The sequence below is a fragment of the Trachymyrmex cornetzi genome, unplaced genomic scaffold (assembly GCF_001594075.2).
Source record: "Trachymyrmex cornetzi isolate Tcor2-1 unplaced genomic scaffold, Tcor1.1 scaffold67, whole genome shotgun sequence".
Lineage (NCBI taxonomy): Eukaryota > Metazoa > Arthropoda > Insecta > Hymenoptera > Formicidae > Trachymyrmex > Trachymyrmex cornetzi.
Genome location: NW_017299992.1, coordinates 1,529,529 through 1,555,867, shown reverse-complemented (window position 1 = coordinate 1,555,867; position 26,339 = coordinate 1,529,529). Strand labels below are relative to the sequence as shown.

Here is a 26,339-nt window from a genome sequence, read left to right as displayed (position 1 = left end):
TAAACTCGACGTCAATATTCGTTTGCATCTCATTGAGCGCTGTACTTGAAAGTTGGGCCTGCAGCACTGCTTTTGCGGATAAAATGAGTTGTGGTCATTTTTCTTTCTAAAAAATTGAAAAATATAAAGCATGAATTTTTATAGTAAGCGCAGTATCACCTTATATTTTCGTCAGCGTTTCTTTCTCTCTTTCTTTCAATTTTATATCTTAATGTATAATAAAATCTGATAAATTTAATGCGCGAAATGATGTATTTTTCCAAATTATTACGTAGAGAATCATACACTGAGAAAAAAATATAATAAATTTTAATAAATAGATATTTAGTTCAATACTGCCAACTAAATAAAAATTTGTTTAGTAAAAAAAAAGATTGTTAAATCAAATTAACATTTCTTGTATCAAATAAATATATCTTTATATTTAATAAATATTTAGTTGGCATGTATTCAACTAAATATTTATTAAAATTGACTATATCTTTTTCAGTGTATATATATTATTTAAAAGTTTCTTTCGCAAAAAGTTATCTTCTACGTGTAATCTTTGGTGTTATGCATCTTTGATAAGTCTTTTTTGACGAATCACTGATATACACTTTCTGACGGGGAAAATTTAAGAAACAAGATAAAATATTAAGTGTCAATGTTTGCGAGAGGAACATCCATTTTTCCTTTCTACGGAAAGATTTGCTGGCGGACTTTTGTGTACGTATTTTTTCCCTGAGCCGACGCAACCTCCCTAGAGATATCATGTGCTCGTAGAAACGTGAAAGATAGCGCAGAAAAGAATAAATTCGCTCAAGCAGTGCTTGCGAATTTTTCTATCCCGTAACGGGAGTTCGCAGTATAGCCTGAATCCACTCATATTAACATGTCATAAATATGCTAACGCGTTATAAATATTCAAACCGTGTTTGTAATAAATACAATACCGCTAATACAGTACGGAGAAAGTACTTTAGGAAACCCGTGTGTATGCGTGTGTATGTATGTCTGTACGCTAATCATGGTTGTCAGTAATGAAATATAAATTTAAATCCGGAAAGCCACTGATTCCCGGAAAGCTTCTGATCATCGTTTCCCTTTGTTAATACCTCAATCGATTTGTTATGCAAATTGTAGCGATCGAATTATGAGAAGGATGTACAAGTTTTGGAAGACTATCATAGACTATCCTCATAAAACATACATTATGAAAGGAACGATCGATAATGTCATGAATGTTGCAAACGGGACAAAAGTGTTTTTGATCGATACGTTCATGAATTATTTCTACGTGCCTTCGAGAGGCCTTCCACGGTGGAAATTTTCGGAAACGTCGAGCAGGAGTGTAAGACAACGCCGCAGAATGCAGAGCAGATGAGTATAATTTTGATAGATTAGTATATGAATTAGTAATTCTGGAACACTAATAATGGAATCTTTTGAAAATATAACGTGTTATTGATTCATACGCTTACTTTCGAACATAAAAAGATGTTCAGTCGAGAAATCAAGAAGAAGAAGCTAAAAACTATGGGTATAAATTTCACCATGGGCTTTAAATCTATGATGGTGTTGATATACTCGCCAAGGGTTTTAAATCTACATTATGTTGGTGTTAATATTAACCCCAACAGGATGAAAATTATATAGATACCGCATAGTGTTAAATCCATGGTACACCCATATTTTTTAGAATACATAAAAGAGGAGCGGCAGTAAAAGAATGATTACGATGAATGTTTTGTTGAATGACTTGCTAAATGTGGCAAACCGACGTGTTCTGTTTTTCTTTGATATTAGTCTTAAAGCTATTTTTTTTATATATATTGAAAATATCAATTCACATGTAGGAAATATTGGAATATTATGAGAAAGCAAGATATGATTGTACGTGTAGTTTGGAAATTTATATATTTTTGGTAAAGCATAAAATAATAAAATTAATGAAAAAAGAATTATAAAATTGTGCAACAAATTCATCATAATTCTTTGATATTTCTCTTTCATTGATACTCTTCTTGTAATTGTATTAAATAATATTGGTAATAATATTTGTTACATAGAAATAAATATACAAAATGCAAATTATGAAAACCTGTGTTGCGTGTTACATTTTCAAAAGATGTCTAAATAAATGTAATGAAGGTATTTATCATGACTATTACTAATAATGGACTTTCAACTTTTGTTTATAATTTGGCACAGCTACGTGGCTGTATAATTAACAAATTAACTCTTTGACGATCGACGTGGACATATCGCTAATTTTTTTAGCCAGACTAAGAGAATGGTGTTTGATGAATAGTCTACGCTACATTTTCCTCTTTTCATTGTTATAGATATAATTATATAGAAACTGATAAACAAATCTAAGTTAAAATAATATCAGTAAATAAAAAATTTATATACAATTGTTGTCCAATTTCTTATTCTTTAAATGAATTATAAAGAGATATAAATTATTATTATAAATTGTACGCATATTTTATTAATAATGATTAATCAAAATATATTAATAACAAAATTTAGCGATAAGAATTAACGTAAAAATATTTTAGAAATATTACATTTTATTGAAATGAATCTCGTGCCTTTTGAAAAAATTTAATAAAGAGATCGTTGATCGTTTCGATATTTTTCGCTTCAATTCCATTTTTCGACGAAATCTCGGCAGGTAATTGTAATTTTAGCGTACTATTATCATTTTTTCATTCCGCTTCGTTAATCGCTAATTAAGCGTTGGTCCGACATGCAAAATAGCGCCACAATACATTCCACGATCTCGCCGCGGTACGAACACGAATATGCATCTCACGCCACGCCTGTTTTGTGGCTCGCGGACGCTACAACAAAGGAGAGTGTAAATGGGAACTTACGAGCAACGGTGGGCTGATTTATTGCCGAATTGACTATTCATCTCCTTCACCAGAACCTCCGATGTAAGAAGTCACGCGGTCATTAGCCCGCGCCCAGTGCAGAAACCCCGTCGTCTGAGTTAAGAGAATGAGACCAAAAAAAGAAAGAACTGAAAGATTGCTCCCGTCGGTTGTCAAAGAGTTAGCAACGGATTCGCAATCTGAAGATTTGAGAAGTGCGATCCAGTTGAACTCCTCTCTTATTCAAGCCGTATTAGAATCGTACTTGGAACGGAGCTTGAAAAATCTCGGGACGAAATTAATGCTAAGCAGGCCTGGGTGTTGGTAATTCTATTTATGAGAAGGGCGTCTTATTTCGTGTGCATGAAAAAGAAAACGAAAGTCGCTCTCTAAATAGTGAAAAACTTTAAGAACTCTCTTTCACGATTTGCAACCGTAATACTTATATTGTTCAAGGGCTGAATGAGTATTACAGATTTAATTACCGTTTGAAATATGGACGTAGCCAGGAAAAAAGAAATGTATTAAGATACATGTAGCTTCATGATTTTACGTTTTATTACTGATACGTAAATAAGGAATAAAATAAAATATCATTTATTTCTATACATATTTCAGGTCTCTGTGACATCTTATTTTATTTAGTTTATATTAATTGAAATCTTTGATTAATCTAAATATGATATTTCCTTATCAAAAATTATATTTTTTATAGCTTAAAATAAAATATTTTTTTAATAACATATCTTCGTCAAAATTTAAAATGCGTCTGAAATTAAATAAAGAACAAATATTTTATTTACGATTTAAACACTAATATTATTTTTATTCTTATGATTTAAAAAACTGTAATTTGAAAAAGAAAAGGATTTTAAAAATAATTTTCAAAAATTGAAATATCCGGCATATGTGCATATTTATTACAGGAGTAAATTAAAAAATTATTTGCTTATTTTTTTCATATATACACAAAGTCTTTTTGATACGAAATTATTTTTAATACATTAATAACATAAAATCCTGATGATTTGATTCCAAGCTTAATCTCTGGCTACTCCTCTGATTGCCAAAATAATTATTTCGGTTTTAATAATCTTCTGATGCACAATTTTCGCTTTTCTAAAAATTGTATAACTTAATTTAATCTGATAATTAAATTTCAATACAGTAGTAAGTCTATATTTTTTTATAAAAGCTTAACGATACGAAAATTTCTACTGTCGAGAGTGCATCAGAAGGGTTAAAGAAGTGCATCTCACTCGCCGAATTCCTCTCAACAGACACCGACGCGCGCGATCCAAGGGAAGCACAAACCAACCGTCGAGCACGAGAAACAGGTTTCGGGAGAGAACGGCCGTACAAAAGGATTAATTGGCACTAGGCCGTGGATACGGATCACATCATATACGCGTCGCGTATGTCGCCTCGCTTGCTTGCAAACGAGTGGCGGCAAGAGTCATCGATTGACGACCGTAAAAGTGAACGGCACTTGGCACGGGAATCTCTCGATGTTTAATTCTCGTTATCCGTCCTTTCATCCACTCTCGTTTCATGCTTCGTTTCTGTCTCTTTGCTTTTCATTTCTGCAGCAACGATCGTATTAACTGTTCAGTGGTGGATTTAGGCTTAAACCTGTCAAGCGTATAACCGCGATAGCAACATTTGATTAAACCATACCTATCTCTCCTCTCTCTCGATTACAATGAGAAAAGCGACAGAAAAAAAACTCAGAAGCTCAATCAAGAGACAAATCTGAACGAATAAAATGAAAGCCCTATTTTGATGAAAACGGAATGTATTATTTACTCATAAATTATACTATTGCGATTCTTTAGAATATTTATTTTGAATAAACAAATAAATTAAGCGTTTATTAGGGCAAACTCTCTAAGAACATACAAATTGATATTTAAGTAAGTTATACTTTAAGACATGTTTTTTCACCGCAAAATGCAAGTATGACTACGTCTACACGGCTCGATTTACGCCGAAGTTATAACATCGATGTTATGAAATTGACCAATCATAGCTATTCCTCTGAAGAATGGAATGACTATGATTGGCCAATTTCATAACATCGATGTTATAACTTCGGCATAAATCGAGTCGTGTAGATGTAATCTACGTAAAAAGTGACTTCAATATATGTATGATTAGTTTCCCATGTAAAAATAACAAACTATACACATTTAAACATGTACAGTGTAATAAAGTTTTACAGGAAAAACTAAATAACACATATATCGAAGTCACTTTTCACACATTTAGACTTGCAGTGGATATGCTTTCCATTTGGTGACACAAAGTATCCACAAGTCGACGCAAGCATCATTCTATTTTTCTTAATATTCAGGGAGTAACAAATGGTAGCAAAGATAGAAGACCGACACTTGCGTTGACTTGCGTCAACACCGAATGAAAAGAGCATCCAGCATTAAGGTTTTTAAATCTGTCTCTTTTATTTTGTATATCGCGAGTGAATCTAAATGACTTGTTACAAGAGGACGTCATTAGAGTTTCGGAGTAAATTCGAGAGTAAATGTATGCATAAATCCATCGCTGATTTTTTCAAGCCTGTCCTCGCGATTGTGTGTAATATTGCTCGTGCACACACTGTCACGCACGGACGCGTATATAAATCCAAGAACCTCGGGGATATCCTTTGCAAAATTTTCTCTCCCTTGAATCATCGCGCGTTCGTCTTCGTCGTCGGTGGAGAGGTACTCGGCGAAGATGCTCGCACACGGCGCGCCCTTTGTGAACGAAAAAAATCGTCCCGATCGTCGATGCATTCTCCCGGCGCGGCGTGGAGGGCGCCGTGAGGTCGAGGTCGACGCGCTCTGATAATAAATGATGTTTTATCTGTCGAGCGATGCCCGGCGGATATAGCATAGCCCGACGGAGGGAGGGAAGAGGAGGGAGAGAATTGTAATGCGACGAGGCGTCAATCTGCTTTTTCGTTCGCGCAGGGTGCGACAAATCATGTCGAGGCACCGTCTCGCCGCTAACACGAGTACAGAAGAAGGTAAATCCCAGCGGTACGCTCGCGCGAATTTTACGCATGCATTCACACGTATAATATATATATATAAGGGCTGCATCACTCCTTGTGGATGGAATGGAATCTTTGTGTGTCATTCGGATTAGATGCTTATACAATAATCCCTTTTGACGCCGCATTTTTTCGCGTCTGTTGTAATCTTCAGACAGCTAACTGAATTAAGAAATAATACAAAATAAAGTCTAATTAAAATTTAACGAATTATTTGATTATATATGTATTCGCGTCACGCAAACATTGATAAGATTTTGAAGATCTGTTATTAGATTTTAAGTGATCTATTAGCTATAATTTTTTTATGTATCTTTGATGTGTAATATCCTAACGTTTTTGTTAAAAAGAAAATGATCCCATATTGATCAAAGATACCATAAATATAGCTTGTGTGTAACATCTGTCTGAACATTCTGTATCGTAATCATATTATGATCACGATATATAGCAGGGTCAGATAAATGGGCTTGGAGATTGAATCGGATTAGAGATGAAAGCAGAGAAAGTTCAATGATCGGGTAAGAGTAACGGCCTTCTGTTGACCAGAAGATTTAGTTACGAGGATAAATTATTAAATAAATTATAATGAAAAGAGGATTCGACAACGAACGTAAGATTTTCATTTAAAATCCGATTTAATCTCATTGTACAAAGCAAACGAAAATAATATTGCGATAAATTTTCTCGCGGGTGAATCTGTCAAAAAAAGAAAGAACATATGCATTCCGGTATTATTAATAGCATTTGTCACAAATAGCACAATGAAAATATCACTGCTTTGGCAGAAGGAGTACCTATTTTTCCAAGATATATGTAGTCAACGTCGAATGGTCGAGTGTCCTTTTTGCAATCGTTGAGCGATATCGACAAGCGTTCCTCTCGTAACTTACGAGCACTCGGCTCAATAAAAACGCAAGCCATTCACTTTTTTATATTTTTTTTTTTCCGGGGAGGATATAACGCCGATGTGGACGATGTTTTCCCCTCTATCTCCCGCCGCTGCTGTTAATTCGCCAATCGCTGAAAGCGAGCATCATAATTTCCGTTACCGCGCGCTCCGCCCGCAGCGATATTTCTTCTGCGTTTCCTTTGTCCGCCGTGGCGCGTGCGACAAAGGACGCGATAATTGCAAAGCCCTGTATGCGGTCGAACCGATCGTTTTCGCGTGTGTTTCGCGAACAAACGACAATGTGCGGAGTTGCGGTGGATATTGTTGCGAGCGGCGCTTAATTTCTGCGGTAATACGAACGACTGGTCGCGCTCTTATTTTCCGGGTTGAATGCGGCGAGTTTAATTTCCGATCGCTAGAAAAATAGTGCCTTACGCTGACTAACGACGTTTTTGTCATCACGAGTGATATTCTTTTTTTTCTATATATATATATAATATATATTTTTTTTTAAACGAGTCTTACTTATTTTGAAGATTGGTATAAAATATAATTTAAGATACAAAGACAAGTTTGAAATCGCATTTGTAAAATAATTTAACTAAATGTAAGATTGTTCCATAATATTATTTGCAATCTTCGAAATAAGTAAGATTTATTCAAAGGATATATATAGAAAAAAAATATAGATTATTCGGAGCTTATAACAAATTACGCCTTGATAAATATTCGTATGTATATATATCGTTAAAATACAAATCGTATTGCTGAATCTCAACGTTGCAGCAAGTAGCCAATTTACCGGCCTTTCAAAGTCATTTGAACTTGTTGCCACACGTTGCGGAACATACGAATCCGATTCCGCCCGTAAACTGACAAGAAGTTACACATCAGGTATGATTACGGATCCAGAACCGTAAATTAAACACTGATTAGTTCAACGATAGCGCTGTGCTGGGTTAGCATTGCTCGCACAACGGTCACGTGTTCTCCTACAACTAGTTACACCAACTCTGCTGGTTAGTTAACTCTTCTTACTGTCCGGAGCAATCGTAAGGGATATTGTCAGTGGCGCGAAATAAGGCGATTACAGTTGAAGGATCTAAAGAACCAGAGGTGTTGCCATTACGTGGAAGGGAGAAAGAAGGTAGTTAGAAAGCGCGGGTAGTTGTAAGTTTATTTGTTTGTTTGTTGGAAACTATACTTCCTCTGCAACCAAACTCCGGATAAATAAATAAATACTAGCCAGCTAATGGAAATATCTAGTCCTTTCGTGATTTTACCGAAGCTTTCTCTATGCACAAGTTCAAATTCCATCGCAAATAGAAGAACCCGATTCTTAACCTTCTGTTTACATCCATATTTTTACTTCCTCTGTTTTGCAATTTGCGTCTTTCTGTCCAACCCAAGTTTTTTTTAACTATTCTAAACTTTAAAAAAAATATGAAAAAATTAAGAGTTACTTTTCAACATCTTTATTACCAAATAGTTTTCTCTTAGATTACCTTAGAAGGAGGAACCGGACTTTGTTCCCTTTATTCCGGAGTGAAATTTTGCTTGTTCCAACGAAGATTGCAGACGAAGAGTTACAATTTAAATCTTCCGTTAGTTTGTGTATGTGAAATGCCAACATTCAACGCAAGATCTCGCGCTATTAATTACCGATTTGGTCGAGATCACGCCGGTATCACGAAACGTAGCGAAGATTTATTTCGACGAGTTAATTCATTCGCACGCTTGTCTTTGTGTATAATTAATCCTTCTTTATGTGTGCATCGTTTTTTCTCTTCCATTTTTTCCTCCTCTGCTTATGAGAGTACTGACCAGCGACACGCGAACGAGCAATTTGCGCGTTAGGCCGCGCCTTTATCGCGTTCTGGCTAATAACCCGTTAATATGCCCCTCGCAATCAGGCATCGGTCCATATTAAACTACTACGAGCCATCGAAATGACTCGGTAAATTATCCACAGAGCCCTTGCCCGCGCCGGCGGCCAGCAATTCGCACACCCTGCTAATTACGACGATCGTGCACGAACGGGACGATTAATTAGACAAATTAATTTAGTAAACTGTTAAGAGCGATCGCGCGGCGATCCGACCGATTGGCGCGATGCAGGAAATGTCATCTATCATAACGCATTAATTAATGAAGTCGATATTAGGTCCCCCTTCTGCAAATTGATAAACATGTTGATCGACTGTCCCGAAAGCGAGTAACAGTAATAACCGATAACGGCGAGACAGAACTGCGTGTCTTTTTTTTATCTAATTAAATTAATATTCTACTTTAATAATTTGTTAATGTGTTCGTTTATTTCATTATTGGAAACAAGCGAGGCGACGTCACGTTTATCCCGGTATCACAATCATCTCGACTAACTCTACACCGAAGGTGTACGTATATAACTGGAGGTCGATATTATGACAAGGTATTATTGATTTCTGTTGATTGCACACAAGCAGGGTATAATTGGCCGAGACTCAAACACAGCCTAAATGGCAGTCGAAATGTATTACCGCATCGTAATGAAAATTGGCCATTGCATAGATCGGCGTGTGGTCACTTCCAATAGGATCACAGGATTTGTTAACAATGTTCTGTCTGGTATTGTTTAGCAAATTATTGTTCCTGCTAATACCGTGTTGATTTGTTTACCGACAGAACGCAAATTAATTATTCTTAATTATTTTTTTGAAAATTAGTCCTCTCTCTCTCTCGCTCTCTCCAGAAAATATAAATTAATTGTATGACTTATCTTTTGTCAATTTATTTTCAACAGTAAAAAAAATAATTATTATGCTTTTAAATGGCTACAATATATCACTAAAAGTTAATATTTTATATAAATTTGTTTAATACAAATTTGATTATACTCGAATAATTACATTAATTTGTATCTTGATAGCAGATAAATTCTTTTTCTTATGGAACTAAAAAAGAAAAATACAATAAAAATGTAAGCTAAATTTTATTATATAGAATAAAAGAACAATTTTATTTTTCGATGCAAAAAAATGTGGTTTACGTCACCATTTTTGTGCTAGGTCTCATAAATTCATTTATACAGATTTTTAACCTGTGGCATCGGGACTAGTTTAAAGAAATCGCGAACACGTAACACGATGTTTTTTGTGCATTGCTTTTTCGGTGCATGTATTCGTCTACGTGTGTATGTGTATATGTGTAGCGAAACAATGGATAACGCGTGCCGTAGGCCATATCGGCGAAAAGCCAATCTCATTGGTTCCATTGTTTCAGTTAGTGTGTTCGCAGGTACGGGTATATACCCTACTGTTCGATCGCCCGGTATTTGTAAAAGGGTTAACATCGGGTTAGGGCAGACTCTAACCCAATTGTTTGTCCGCTCATTTAATGGTTGGAAGGGTTCGGGGAAGGGGAAAGGGATGCGAAACCCAGACGAGACGTGACCGTTCGCAAAGGTGACGCAGGTGAATAAGCAATGCATATGGCAGGGACCGGATATGAGCCTGATCCCGGTCGCCACGCGCGATAAGTCAAGGCGTTGCGTCGTGGTGCGATCGCCTTCTTTTGTGTCCGTCGTAGCGATGGTGCGCTTAGGGAGCGTTTCTACGAAATACATTTTTATTAAAAATGGAGCTGAATCGAATTTTGTGAAATTTAGATCGGCATGCTGCAAGAGTCATCTCTGTATATATCTACACACGGAAAAAATGATTTTGCTGAAGTATCTAAAAACTTAGCTGTATACAGACCTGAAAATAATTTTGTCGAACCATCGAAATAATTACGTAGAAATCTCAAGTGTGATAAGCAATGTTGCAAAAAGTCTTGATATTCTAGCAATTATTTTTGATGGTCCAACAGAATTATTTTTAATTCTACATTTATCTAAATTTTTTGATACTTTAGCAAAACCATCTCGTATATCTACTGAAAAATATATTTTCTAATTATTTATAAATAAGTATATATATATATTTATAGATTATAACAAAAGTCATAATTTTATATTCTATGTAAATGCAACTAGAAGAGCAGAACGACGATGGAATAAATTCGATTGAGCGCTATAAAAATTGCAGTACATAAGCAAAAAGTTCGGAAGTTCCTTGACTTTCTCTCAATTTCCCCGGAGCTCTCTAGATGTTTTATAGCTTTTACAGTCTTTCAAGTTACAGCCCCCGCATCCTTCTTCCGCGATTTACGCGTTTGATGTGAGGAACGTCAATCGTTAATTTAGTACCTAAATTAAGACCGTCTCCTTCATTCGTTAGAGCCCGCATAGTGCAAACGCACCTTTACGGTTTCGTGGACAGTGTCTATATAAACCAGACCAGACAGCACCGTAAGTGGACCGTACTTGTCGTTTCCGGCGGGCGGATCCGTTAAAGCTAAAATGCACTTCGGTGTGCTGCACGACGGTGACCACATTTCTACCCTTTACGAGGTTTATCCTTTATACCAGATTTCTACCCTTTAATCTTACGAGATGTGTTAGCCGAATGCTGAAGCTTTTATATGGTGTCTTATACACGATGCCTATGAAGAATGTACGCGCACTCTTCATTTACGATCTCTTTGACAAATTATCAAAAACGATTTAATTCTTGGTGGAATGAAAGACTATTTAAGTTTAATTTTCTATCTATTCTGTCTATAATATCAATCCAGTGATTCCCGATTATTGGACTAATATTGTTGTAGTATTAATACATGTATCTATGTATTATAATAATATAAAAATCCAGAAAGAATATCTTTTTGGATGGGTTTTTTACGAGATTTTTAATGAAACCACTTACTTTTTAGACTTTTGCTTTATTTATCAATTTTTTTTTATATCTCACTATGCAGTTTTGTTTAGATTAGCTTCTAATGATTGATTTTTAGGGAGGTGTGTCTTCTAGTTTCCTTGACTAGTTACCTTACCTTAGTATTTGCTCTTAACCAACTACTGGTAATATTGGTAAATTGACTCTCGTAACTCACTGATGTTTACTCTCGCTAATAAGCACGAGGTACTAATAGTTCAACTGCAACCGTAGAGTGACTGTCCCTTCGATATTGCAATGTTGTTTTGTTTGAAACTTCAAAATCATCATTGAGGTAATTTCATTTTGGATCTTGTACATTTCTTCATTATCTCAATGAATGTTTATTGCAAACAGCATGTTATTTTCCTAGAGTCATTTGGTTTATTAAATTACTTAGTTGTATTATTGAAAAAGAAGCAATTAAATCTTTATTTTAAAAGGTATCTAACAATAAGAAATTAACATATAAAGAAAACTTCTTGAAAGAAAAAGAATATGTGACTGCCGGATTATAGCAGTGTTACACCTAATAATCACGTAAAAATTAATATTGTAATATATCATTGATATCAATAAAATGTATAGTTTTTCAGACGTTTCGTGCGAGTTTTATAAGAATCACCGGAAAAGGTATGATTGCACATATTATTGCGGAATGATTCATAGATGGCAGAGACAGTGACGTATGGCTGACTTTACGTGAAGACAAATTTACATCCTGTTCTACGTACAGACATCATGCAACGTGTCTTGTAACACAGGCATATCTGTCCTATAAAATCTCGTAACGGTTGCAGGCGTATTCGGCAGATGCTATCATTTCCGGACGATAGGGTGGTCGGAATTACACCAATTTTGGGCAGACCAACGCGGCGACGCCACATATCGGGGCGACAGCTGCTTATTTTCACGATATACGTATGGAGAGGGGACGAGTACGAATTATCTTGGCAGAAATTATATTTCACCCTTGAGAAATTGCGGTTATGTTGCCGATGCATAAAGTTACGATTTTCGGCTTCACCAATGTGTTCTTCGCTTTCGCTCCCATTCCATTCCGTGTAATGCAGTGGGAATCGAAGCGCGTACTTCATCGGCGTTATTACGGCTTAAATTTTTCTACGTTTCTAACGAGAGCAGAATGCATTCTGAAGGACCGTAACGAATGATATTACGCTCTAATCCCTTTCACAGTGGAGAAACGTTTTCCTCTTACAGAGGGTTTCCTGAAAGCTATTTTACTGCTGAGATTGTAATGACTTTGGTTATTTACTTGCTCCCAGTTATTATAAGAGAAAACTAAATCAAAATCAATGTTATCATAACTAAAAAAAAAAAACAAAATCGTACGATGAAATCGTGCAGAAACACTTCGATCTATCAAAAGTTGAAATTTTATAAATAAAGATTTTTTTAATTTACTTTTATTTTTAATTTACTTTTATTTTTATAAAGTTGGTAATACTTCTTGTTTTTGAATATATGATGTCAAAGCTCTCAAGGAACACTCCATACATATACGTACACATGTAGAATAGAATATCCACCTGCGTGGCGTATGCCAAATGTAATTCCATCTGCTTAGTTAAAAGATAAATGGCAAGAATCTTTTATGACTACGACCAAACATCTCAACATTATATACAATATCGGAGCATGCCAAGCTGCCATCTTCGCCTCCACCATCACCTGTCATTCTAATAAATTTTACCGCTGTGTAACGTTGCTGGCCACGTTATCGGCAGATAGTCCTGGTTATGAATCGTAGCAATTCACGAAGGTCTCTTTGTCAAACTTCCTCGTTCCCTGCGCAAATTCAATTTCCCTGATCGCAAGTATGAATTACAGGTCTGCTGCAGCGTATTACTGCGAGATCGCTAGCGTGCTGAATTATTACATAGATTTATTAAGAGTACATCAGCCGGCGCTCGAATTTTCCTGGTCCCATAAAACCGTCTCACACGCGAACTATCACGATACTTTTCCTACGCATGAAGATGCATGCAACGAGGAAATGCTTTAAACTAGATAAAACGAATGCTTCTTTTGTTCTAGTTTTGCAGATATTCTCTCTCTCTCATGCGTGTTTATTTTTAAAAAAGTGTATCTTAAAGAATGAATATTTTCTAATCAAAATACGATAAAATATTGTATTACAAGAAGAAGGCACAAATAATAAATAAACATAGTTTTAATCTTATATGTTTTGTTCATTTATTACTTGTGCAAAATTTCTGAAATGAGATCAACGAATTTAATGCTATTAATTTTGATTTGATACACAGTATATTGCGGAGTAATATTTTTGTCTTTAATACGACTTTAATTAACCATTCAATCTTTTAAAATAATGTTTGAATAAATTTCCATACAATTGGCTTATCATTTCCATACAATTGCGCAGTATATCATGTTACTTTTATTATGCCTTCGAATCACAATAATTGACCTTCTTTAGTAATTTATAACTAAAAAATCATCGATCCATGTTCTCTTAGGAACAATTCTTCCGAATTGCTCAAGCAAGATATAAGTACTTACTATAAGTAAAAGATTAAAGTATTAGAAACACGCACTTTATATAATATATATTATATAATTTTACATATTCTTCTCTGCAGCTCGATATTTATTCAATACACGTGAATAAATTGCTGTAATTGCTGTATTTTATGTTAAGAGACAATTTGTTGCAAGAACTTACGTTGCAAATATAGCAAGATTATTTTAAGTGATAATTTTAACGTGCACTCACGTCGACGCAGAATGAAAGACGTGGTACACGAGATCCGATATCCACTAAAGTTTACAGTATCGCAAAAGGAAAATCTAGCTCGATGTCACGTATTCGATAACATGGGTTATGCCGCTCCAATATTTACAAAATCTCGACAGTAGTTAATGGTTATTGAGCATAGAAGTCTTCCTTCAAAGAACTAAGCTATCTCAACGAAGATTATCCAGAATGGGGAGATAAATCATCAGAGAGGTTTCCGCAAACCTGAGAGAGAGGTATTACTAGAGACGAGTCGTTATTACTTGAATGGAATATAACTTAATTAACGTATTAATCCCCATTTAAGCTCATTACTTGGTCGGCAGTTTATATTGCAAGTTTTCCAAAAGTTTTCTCTATCATGATATGGAAAAGTACTTTTGCGAATGCGAATACAAAAATGTGGTGTAAAAGTCGTAAAAAATAAACGCTCTATTAATTTTATTGTTAATTTTAATAATATATATTATTATACACATTTATTGTAAAAATTTTTGAATATTTTTAGTCGCTAGTTTATCCATCGATCGGAACTTACCGAGTTGATATAGGTACATCGTCCGAGGGCATAACGTAACGTTATCGAAAACATCCGTTATAATTTTAACAGAGTAATAATCGAAGATAGCGGTCTTCTAATGCACACCTGCATCTGCTACTCGTATCTGCAAATATTCCAGTCAGAGTTAATTTAGCAATCCGCTATTTACGTTTGATACATCACGTGTAAACGACATGCACCTGTTCTTCGATTTACAAAAAATTCACATAGCGTGAAATTACGTAATTGTATGTATTTAATCATGAAAATAAATTAATTTTAAAATAACATAATTGGTAACATAGGTTAAAAGTAAATTAAAATAAATTAAAAGAAAAGATATTATGATGTGCGTCTTATACCATTAATTAATTAACGAAGGCAATTACAGCATAATGGCATTAATTTTATTGAATATATTTTAACGAAATGTAATTGTTAATATTATAAATATATATAAAGTTATGTATAAAACAGTTATGTATAAAACGCAGCACGTTACATTAATTTTCAAGTGTAAATATTATTTAAAATTATATTAATACGGACGATATTATTTCCCATTTTTGATATTCTGGTTGCACATATATCATTTACATATATTTGTTTCTTGACGCATTTTTTTAATAATTTCGTTTTCACTTCGTTTGCCCTTCATTCATTTTGCATTCATCTCCTAGGCGAATGGTCTCTATTTGAAGATCAAATTTGCTTACACGGCTCATATTGTCTAAAAATTATTGATCCACCCGATCAATTGCGAGAACGTCTGTTCGGCAATTCGATGACGACCTAAACGGCAATATGCGGTTTCACGGCACTCTCCGCGTTTGATACCACCTGACTGTAATTCCTGTCGAGCATTATCCGCGCTCCCGGAGCGTCCGGTATTTCTGCGGTGTGTCTGCGTGTACACACGCGTCGCTCCAGGACGCGCCATGCGTGTGCATTCGCGCGCACAAATGTCCACCTGGCCGCAACGTACAATCGATATGTGTGTGTATGCATACCTCTCTACGTACGTATACGCGGTATGCGAAATACCGCATACGGAATATTTACCAGGACCCATCTCAGATGTTTGGACCCCTCAGGGTGACGCGACGTATCGCGAGATCTGCCTCGTACAATGGCAAACTCGAATTAATCCTTCAGGAAAGAGCGAAGCTTGACTGGTCTCTCATATTCATCAGTGACAGAGATTGCGGTTAATACTTGCTTTTGGGAAAAGCTGAATGCATTTCTCTTAAAGGAAAAACATGTTTTGATTCTATCTTTTGTTGTTCATTATCCGGAGACATTAAAATGTTTGAGGCTGATGAGGCTTGCTTTTCTGGTAATTCTTTAATTATGAGTTTAATTAAGAGACGGTGAGATTTCTCATTACTGCAATAACGAGTATAACAATAAAATAGAAGAAATAAAATGTCACTAACAGGAAAAAAAGTAATTAAGATATTTTTAAACAAGTTTTTCCAAAAAGCAGATTGCTATTTAGATTAAATTTTCACAATTTGTCTCTAATTATTCGATTATTCTAATGTCTACTGGAAGACTACAATGAGTTAATAGTCCTCTGTAAAGCTAATTATCACTCAATCGCTAATTATCACGTACGCTGTTGAGAACTGAATAACCTAGAGACAGTCTAAAATCATTAAATAACAAAAAAAAAGTACAAAATAAAATATTCGCTTTTAAACATTACCTTTTCTGTGCATTATAAATTCTCAACCAACTGTAATAATCAACCATAATAAATAACAGCCGTCAATAAATAATTTTGATATCAATAAATTTTGCAACAACAATCCCGATATTTTTTAATCAGAAATAATAATCGACAATTAATCCAAATATATATTTTAATAACGAGCATCCGACTACGCGAGAGTACGAGTAATAAATGATAATAAATAATAATTTATAATAAATAATAATTAAATTTTACGTATTAATTTCTCGTAATATATCCCGGAATAATAACCGCGATAATATTCGTAGCTCATGTCGATCGCAATATCTCGCAGCCCTCGGTCATCCTTTAGGTTGCCTCGTGCGGATATTGCGTTTTGCTATTTTATTATTTCAGTATTTTTACCCGCGACGGAAACGCATTTATATCGCAGCGGTGGTTTCACTCTCGAGGTTACCTGGCGGAAACGTGTGCCTTTTCTATTGTACGCACCGCGGGGGTTTTCGATCCCCGGCTCTCTCACGCAGGTTACCCTGCGATCGATGCCCTCCGAGAGGGAAAACGTCAAATTTACGACGCGGCATGACTCAGCTGGACGATTCATGCATAATTTATCCGGACTTAATTAGTCAGAGGTCAGAGAGAAAGAGAGAGAGAGAGAGAGAGAGAGAAAGCGAACCGGAAAAATGCTTTCCACAAATATGTACATTCGTAACTTTTCAAACATTGTAACTTCTGTGCGTTATAAATTCTCAACTAATTGTAATAATCAACCATAAATAACAACCGTAAATAAATTTTGCAACAACAATCCCAATATTTTTTAATTAGAAGTAATAATTGATAATTAAATCCATCGTTGTTAAGTAAATCTCATATAAATTTGTATAAATGATTTAGCCTCTCTCCGCTTGTTATGTAGATTACGTGCGTTAATAGTTTCCCTGTCTTCCTCGATTTCTCTCTGTTCGATTAGAATGAATGCGTAACGACCGGGAATGACTTTAACAAGGAAACTTTCGCAACTGTCTCTCTTGGAGTTCATGGAGCTCCAAGTGTATATCGTGAAGTAGCTTGCGACGAGAGACGTGCATTTTCTTCTTCGCTTACTATATAGTACAGTCTTAGAGGTTGAAACTAAGGACGAAACTATAAATGAACGTTTGAGACAGAAGTTTCACATTGAAAGCGCTTTGTAATATTATACATTTAGATTTTTCAAGTAAATTGTAAATTGTAAGAAAATCTTCATTTTCCTCCGGAACTATTCGTGAAATTTACATCTGTACTCACGAAAGAACAAAATTTCAAATTAACTTTATGAAAAGCTGTTTCAGTTGCAAGAATAATCTCCATTAAAATTCACATTTTTTTCTTACTAAAATTATATTAAACTAGATTAAAAAGTCGTAAAAGAAATAATAGTTGAAAGGAATAGTTGTAAAAATTTCGTTATAAAATTATGCATTTTAAGTTTTTACTTACGAAAGTTGTATGTATTGTAGCAAAAGTTTCCAATTCTTACAATAGGGAATCATTTCCGTTTACGTATTCAGTAAGTAGTCAATGCAGAATTTTTCGCCAGGCGCTTCCCAAAGGTTCTCGAACGAACACGCGACCCAAAAGGGATCCGTTAGCCATCGATGGGAAGATAATCTGTAGACAATCTGTCGACATTGCTACGCGTGTTTCAGCTTCAGGGATATATGTGTAGTTAAATTGAAGTTGAAATTTGCAAATTTATTTTAATGCGAGGAATAAATGGACACAATTCTCGTTTAGACTTTTACTACTATGATTTAAGACGTAGAAAATTAAGTAAAAATGTACAAAATTAAAAATTAGAAAAATTATTATAAAATTGTCACAACATAAATAACGTCAATTTTTACGCAGAAATTAGAGTTTTATGTTTATTTTTTATTGTTATCATAACATTTTTTAATCTGTAATTATATTGAAGAAAACTAAATCAGAAAATAATAGATTATTTCCTTAGGAATTCGCAGAACCATAGTAACTGTAAGACACTTGAAATTTTTGGACCTGTCCTCAATAACATACAGAAAATTCTTATATTTTTAATAAATTTTATGTTACAGATTCATTTTTAGGAAACGATTGAACAGAAAACTGTATCAATTTATTCCTTTCCCTAAAAAATAAATTTGCAAATTTTGTCTACAATTCAATTATACGATATGTAATAACAAGGTTACGGAGCCAAGCCGATTGTTGATGCTCTCTTAGTGTGTATTTACAACATTAACATAAAAATAATAAAGTTGACATTTATTATTAAAAATAATAAGACGTTTTGACTTTTTCACATCAGACCATCTTCAGTGTCACAAAATAAATTAGTATTATATACGCAAACGTTTAACACTGTGTTCCAATGTCCACCCTATCAATAGTACATCAAATTTCTATAGACGCAACGTATTCGTATAATGATGTTGATGAATCTTTGGGAGTACGACTCCATGTTCAGTACCATTCATATGCATAAAGAGATTATCATGTATATGATATAATTTATAACTGCCTTTTTTGTAAATTGTTATATAATCGGCAGATTTCTGTCTTAGTTCACCGTTTCGACAATAATAAATTATAAATTATATCATATATATGAGAATCCCTTTATACATATGAATGGTATTGAACATGGAGTCGCACCACCAAAGATTCATCAACATCATTATATGAATACGTTGTATTCTAATCTATATTGTATTGTAATCTATAGAAATTTGATGTACTATTGATAGGGTGGACATTGGAACACAGTGTTAAACGTTTACGTATGTAATACTAATTTATTTGGTGACACTGAAGATGGTCTGATGTGTAAAGGTCGAAACGTATGTCTTATCATTTTTAATAATAAATGTCAACTTTATTAGTTTTATGTTAATGTTGTAAATACACACTAAGCATCAACAATCGGCTTGGCTCCGTAGCTTTGTTATTACATATTGTTAGAATTTATTTGTTGGAGCCTATATCGAAATTGAAGCTTAAAATTCAATTATACAAATCTTGTATTCCTCCTTAAAGCCGAGTTACTTTCAATCGAGAGCAAGCTTACGTTCTCAGCGAACGACACTGCGAGCTCGTATACCAGCCGCGTGTACATTCGGTCGATCTTGAACACAGAATTGCGGTAGGTATATACAGCGTTTGATGTACGGTGCGATGTAAATTTCTAGATAGAGATCGATATCGCGCAGGGCTCGTATGGCACAAACTGTTTTTATAGCGTTCTCTCGTGAGAGCCAAAGGCAAAACTAAAGTTTCCATGCAAGTACAACTTCGATTTTTAGAGACGTTCTATTTCGTGGACGTATACCGGCCTCGTGTAACAGCTGTAACGTATATGTAATAAGACCAGACGTCCCGCTTTCGAGATGATTGTTTCGCTGTTCCGCCAAATATGTCAATATACATATATATATATATAAAATTGTATTATTTCTTAAAAATAAATTATTGTATTTGTCTTTACATTCATACATTCTTTCAATATAAAATTGTCTCGCTTTGGATTTGAAAATATTTAATTTTTTTACTGACTGTAAAAATAAATAAAGAATAAATTTGACATGTATGTAAAGATTACAGAGCACAATCTAAAGAAAATTAAAAATATATATAAAAAATGATAATTGTATGAAATTATTAAGTCTGTCGAAAATTCCTTGTAAATTCGACAGAGCAACAAAGACATCGTCTTGCGACAAAGGCATCGTTTTTATATTATATTTTATTATATGTGTGCGAAGAAATAATAACATTGAGAGCATATATTATCATTTACGCGTATCGCTTTCGTACCAGTTTGATCGTCAAGCTTTATTAAACTGGAGTCGTATCATTCCCATGATTACTGATTTATTTGCCGATCGCGTTTCTCGGTATTAGGATCAGTTACCGCGTGCATGCTTATCGTGCGCTAGGACTCGCGTCGAGTTCCATATAGTTGTATAGTCGGATGATTCATTACTATGCCGATGAGAAAATGAAGGATAACGGCACGCAAATGCGAAAGATACCCAAACAAATCTTAAATCACGTAGGTTCGTTTTTTTAACGCGAAAGTTGCTTTTTCTTTTCGGAAAAAACGAGCTTTCCGAGCTTTTCTTTTTGCGATATCCTGTCGAAGTGTAAGCAATCATCCGGAAAAGACATATCGATTTCCGACCTTTCAATCATTCGTAAAAATTTCCGATATTATTATACACTTATCCGAACGCGAGCTGCAATTCCTGCTTTGATTACACTTCAACTAAATTCTAATTAATTTAGATTTAATTCTAACGGTACAGTGTCTTTAGAATTAACGCATCTAAAATTAACATTCTTAATAATAATTTTTTAAAATTATAATTTAATTTTCATAACGCTAAAATAGGATTAGAAAAATTAAGAATATGGTAGAAATTGTAAGTTAAAAATAAAAGTTAATAGATGTACATAGACAATAATTTTAATAGGTAGACAATAAGACCATCTATTTTAACGTAATCGCATTTCTCTACAATGCCTCTATTGTCATTTGTATTAAAAGGGATCACTTGAGCAGCAATTTACTTAGAGAGAGGCGTTTTAATATCCTAAAATAAGTTGTTAAGAAGATCGTCGGATAAGTAGAATGACAAATCGCTCATCGCACCACTTTCTGTTTGCAGCTTCGACGAGACGTCGATGGACAGCTGTATATTGGCTACTATCGACGAGGGCCGCCGAGTCAGTGACTTATCGGGCGAGTCGATGAAGGACAGTAACGAAGTGGAAGTGACGTCATTGGAGGAAGCCAAGTCGGTCATAGCGGCACTCAGAGCGAGACAGCGGGCACAAGCCCACCAAATGCTCGCTTGGCGAAGGACCCTTAAATTGCAGGTAAGTTTCAATTACCAGGAAGGATTTCTACATGCAAAGGCAATCCCACTTGCAGTCTTCGACGAGGAAATCAGTCGGGAGGAACGTAGGACGATCGATCAAAGCTATTACCTCTGAAAACCATAAAACACGCTCAGCCCACGGACTGATGTTACAAACAGTGAAATATTAGATACATGGTGATCCATTTAGACGCGAAGAGGCACATATTTTTGTCGCTTTACGAAGCGAACGTGTAAATATTTAAAACAAACGTTATATGTTTACACATAGATACTGTAATTGGAAAATATCCATTAAATCAAAATCAAGGCTGAAATTAATTGGAAAAAAAAACAAGTTTCATCAGACAGTTTGTTAATCAAAAGTTTAACTTTTGCTAGAAATATCCTTTGTTTTTAAGCATTTTCGGAAGATTTTTATGAAAAATCTGAATTATAGTTTTCCATCCGAGCATGAAATACATTTTGGAATTGAACATTCTATCCAATTCATATCCAATTTGAACTCCGGAGCTAAAACACAAAGCTATTGACGCAAAGAAATTAATATGGATAAGATTTCGGAGACTGTTGATACGCGTTTGAGCGATGCTCAACACTTTACAGTCCATGGAATCTTACTCGCATTGAATTTTTTGCGTCGATTTTGTTCTGCATTTTGGCACTGGAGCTCAAATTGAACAGGTCTGCGTTAGACCTATAATGATGCCAATGGGAAAGATAAATTCCAGCAGGTAAGCGAAACGGTACTGCCGTTACGAGTCATTGCTGTAAAGAGATTTCCGAGCATTTCTGGGATAAGCCCGGAGCGTCTCGTGACATCCTACGATTTCGCGTCTGACTTTGCGTGACTAGAGGTAATTCTCGGTTTGCGAGGGTAAACCCCGCGAGAAAAAAAAAGACTCCTACTAAATTTGCTGGCAATCTGCGAAGGAATAATTGCTACAAAATGATCTTCTTTCTCCCTTAGCCGGCGCCGGGAAAAATACCAGCGGGACGGCCGATTATCAAATAACAACTTTCCCACATACTTTTATCGAATTTAAATGGAGAAATGTTAATACTTGATGAGTTCATTTCGGTAGTAAAAGACAATTTTTCGTGATATGTCTATGCACGCATATTGCGCAGATATGTTACGAAATTCAATTTTAAAAGAAAATTTTCGAATAGAACTTTCCATTTTTGATAATCATCTATTTAATTTTTGTACGTTTTCTATTTCTTTTTGTAAAAATTTATTTTTCTTTAATGTGGTAATCAGTGAAAATAGAGAAATGTGTATTCTGAACCGGAAAAAAGAAAAAGACAAATATGAGATTCATAACTAAGGTTTTTCATATTTAATATATATTGTCACATCAACTTGATATATTTATTGCCATATGTAAAACAATATTCTTATTTCCTTTCTCTTCGTAAATACGAAAAATTTAAATTTTTAAGACCGTACCAAAGTCACCTGTGTTGCGGCCTTTATTTTTTTATGAAAATATGAATAATGATTATATGAATATGATATATATGAATAACTCTACGTGAATTTTTAATTATTTTCCATTACACGTTGTTTAAAAAATGATAATTTAAATTTTATTTGTCTTTAATTTAAAATACATTAATACGGACGATTATTACTTTAAAACTGACCACACAGTAATGGATTGATTTACATTTGGACACACGTAGAAATAAAAAATAACAAAATGTTATTTAACTCCAGGGATTGGGTTATCGTTGCTTTTTCGATATCTAACAATAAAAGAAATGTCTTCTTGCTTCCCTTTCCTGAATGCAGAATCTGTCTATTAATCGGTCGTTCACATGATGCGTCTATCGGCCAAACGTGTCAATTATTTTCCGCGTCTATCTTCAAAGTGCGTGACACGCACCGGCGATAGCACCTGGTCGTCTTACGGTACCGTTTATATTGCACACAATAGCGAGAGTAATGGACTCATCCTCCATGCGTGCGGGAGGACGGAAGGAAGGAGACGCGAGCAATGCTCATGCAAAGCGGTCGGCCGGATACGTATGACGTGTAGGTATACCGTGCATCGTTGTGCAAACATGCAGCTTCACGCATGTATATCGACGCGTACAGAGGAAACGCGTGCAGCGGAACGGCACGTATCTGCCGTTCACGCATACTGATAACGTGCTTCGCGTAAAGCAAGTGGACTCGAGAGATGTTTGCACAAATACGCATGAACCGATGCGCGATGTTTGATAAAAAAGAAGAAAAAAAAAATACGATTCAACACTATATCGTCCTAATGAGCGATATCCATTCGAACGGTATTTACCGGCAAACGAGATGAGAAAACCGGGGAAATTAATTAACAGCGCTAAACAAATATTAATAATAATAGCAGCGAGAGATCGTTTGCTAATTAATTACTTAATATTGAAAGTAAATGGCGAAATGCCGGTTGATTTCGCAGCCACGAATTCGCGCCGTTATTAATTACTATACATGAATTATCGGGTGAAGAGCCCGCTGCAGTTTATTGTACTCGCGAATTAATGAGAAATTTAACACTATCGATTCGTTCAATTTTGTTATCATGACGTTTCGCAGGAGGACCTGGTGGCTCGATTGACGCGGGAAAAAGCTGAGCAGTTGCGGACGTTGTCGTCGCAACTTCTGCTGTTCGAGTCAAGGCTCTGCAGGAAGCAGAAGGAAATCGAAGCCAGTCTGAGTCAGCGAGAATCCATTATTTTACGACAACAAAGGGTGATCAGGCAATTGCAGAACAGATTGGCGGAGAGGAGCACGAGCACTCGGGACTCGCCACCTTGCGACGCCCTGGACAGATTAGACAGTCTCGGGGATAGCGACAGCGCCGTTGTGCTCGAGGAAACCGCGGACGATCCTGCCCCACCAAGGTGAACATTTTAAAAATAGGTTTACACACACATCAGCTATATCGTCTATGAAATTAAGAGTTTTTACTGCGTCTGTGCAATAATGGAATATAAGGACACGAAAAGTAAGAATAAAAAGTGCACTGGAAAAAAAAAGTTGTATCAACAGCATTATTTTAATTGAAAATAATCTTGAGCGCGAGCGTGGCATGGCAGACAGCACACTGGTCTATCATGTCAGAGGTCCCAATAGGACCATTGGATTCGATCCCAATAGGAACCAAAATATTTACGTTCATGTCTCCTCTCAGACAAGGCCGGCAACCTCTCTCCCGAGAATATCCTTGCCCACAGAAACACCTCTCGAAAAATTCGCCGTTCGGAACCGGCATTAAAACTGTAGGTCTCATATGCTCGTGGCAATTGAATAATCAGCATGCGCACCACAAGCATATGAAAGAGTTGTATATATATATATATATATATATATTTTTTTTTTATATTTTTTGGATTAATACAATTAAATATATATATTTTATATTTTGTCTTTCTACGCTCTTAATTGTTCATTTGTCTCGTATGTGCCCTTCATATCTTTGTATTGTTTTAAAAAAAATTAAGAGTCCTGTATTTCTTGTTATTTAAGTATTAATGAAACAAAATTTTACTAAACAAGCGCATAACATACTTGTTTCATTAATGCTGTCATTGAATCAACAAAATTATTTTTAATTAAAATAATGCTGTTGATACATCATTTTTTTTCAGTATGCAAAAGCAAAAATATAAACAAGATTCAAATATGCTGAAAACTTTCAGCGTGTTTAAATTTTGTTTATATTTCTTAATTTGAATTTCTTTGGAAAAATGTCGTTTTCAATGTGATTGCGACCAGTACAGACTGCATTGGAATGATATTAAGAATAATGATAAATAGTTTAAAAAATACTTATTTATGCCGGTGTATAATAATTATATTGAAATACGTTCAAAATTTCTATGATAAAGTTGCAATGTATCTTAAGGCGATGCTAAAGCCTCCTGTTTTACCCACATTTCCATTCGGTGAAAAATCTCCGTGTTGGATGTATGGATTGCAAAAGTATTATTACATAAATTAAAGCACAAACAGGACCTCAGCTGCACTGGATTTCATGAGAAAATCGAAAAAAAATTTTAAATTCGTTAAAAATTCACTTACTTTTCGCAGAGTTTATCTAATATACAAATCAAAATATTAATAGATATATACACATAAGAAAATACATGAAGCTCTATAAATAGAATTCTCCCAAATTCTTTCACAAATTATAGATCATCTATAATTGATTTTATATATATTCTAATTGTAATCCACAGATTTCGTTCTAACATTACTGATGTAACTGTGATCCGTTCCGTGTCCGATGCAGTGGAACCGTCGAACAAGTATTCGTCAATGCGACGTTGCAACGGTTTTCTCAGAAGACCGGAGATTCTGGAAACCGTGTATTCCGTGGAGGAAGACGGTGACAGCGAAAATAATCAAGATCCGTCGGAATCGACAGAGAATTCGGAATACGAAGACAGGAGAATGAAAAACTTAGGCAACGGAAAGGGCAGGCTTCAGGATCTGTACGGCAGTTTCGAAAGGTTGGCTCAAGACACAGATTCTCCACCTAGCGAAAGACCCAGGGACGAAAGCCAACAGGCGCAGGTAACAGAAACTATTTGAAATCTTATCGGCATATAAGAGAATTTGATTTATTAGAAAATATTTGTGAAATATTCGGATTGAAACATCCTAATGAAAAAAAAGTAATACAAGATTTACATAAACTTAGAATGTAATGCAAATTATACTCTAATTTAATATATTCTTTATTTAGATTTTCCTCATGTTTAACTTTAAAATCCACGCTAGTACGTATAAATTGATCTTTCCATAAGAAATCTATTTATCCT

General features: G+C 35.0%; 1 protein-coding gene across 4 annotated transcripts in view; it reads left to right on the top strand.

Annotated features, from left to right (window-relative positions):
- LOC108767356 (uncharacterized) overlaps nucleotides 1-26,339 on the top strand; it is a 160,276-nt gene that overhangs the window by 133,506 nt on the left and 431 nt on the right. Inside the window, exons 1-4 of one of the 4 annotated variants that reach the window (XM_018517203.1) lie at nucleotides 4,979-5,889; nucleotides 21,315-21,525; nucleotides 24,109-24,416; nucleotides 25,755-26,091. In XM_018517203.1, coding sequence (XP_018372705.1) covers nucleotides 21,331-21,525; nucleotides 24,109-24,416; nucleotides 25,755-26,091 — 840 coding nt within the window. In that variant the 5' untranslated portion in view covers nucleotides 4,979-5,889; nucleotides 21,315-21,330. Of the gene's footprint in view, nucleotides 1-4,978; nucleotides 5,890-7,681; nucleotides 7,703-17,212; nucleotides 17,256-21,314; nucleotides 21,526-24,108; nucleotides 24,417-25,754; nucleotides 26,092-26,339 lie in introns of those variants that run through there. The other 3 variants (XM_018517204.1, XM_018517205.1, XM_018517202.1) reach the window with 3 other exon arrangements.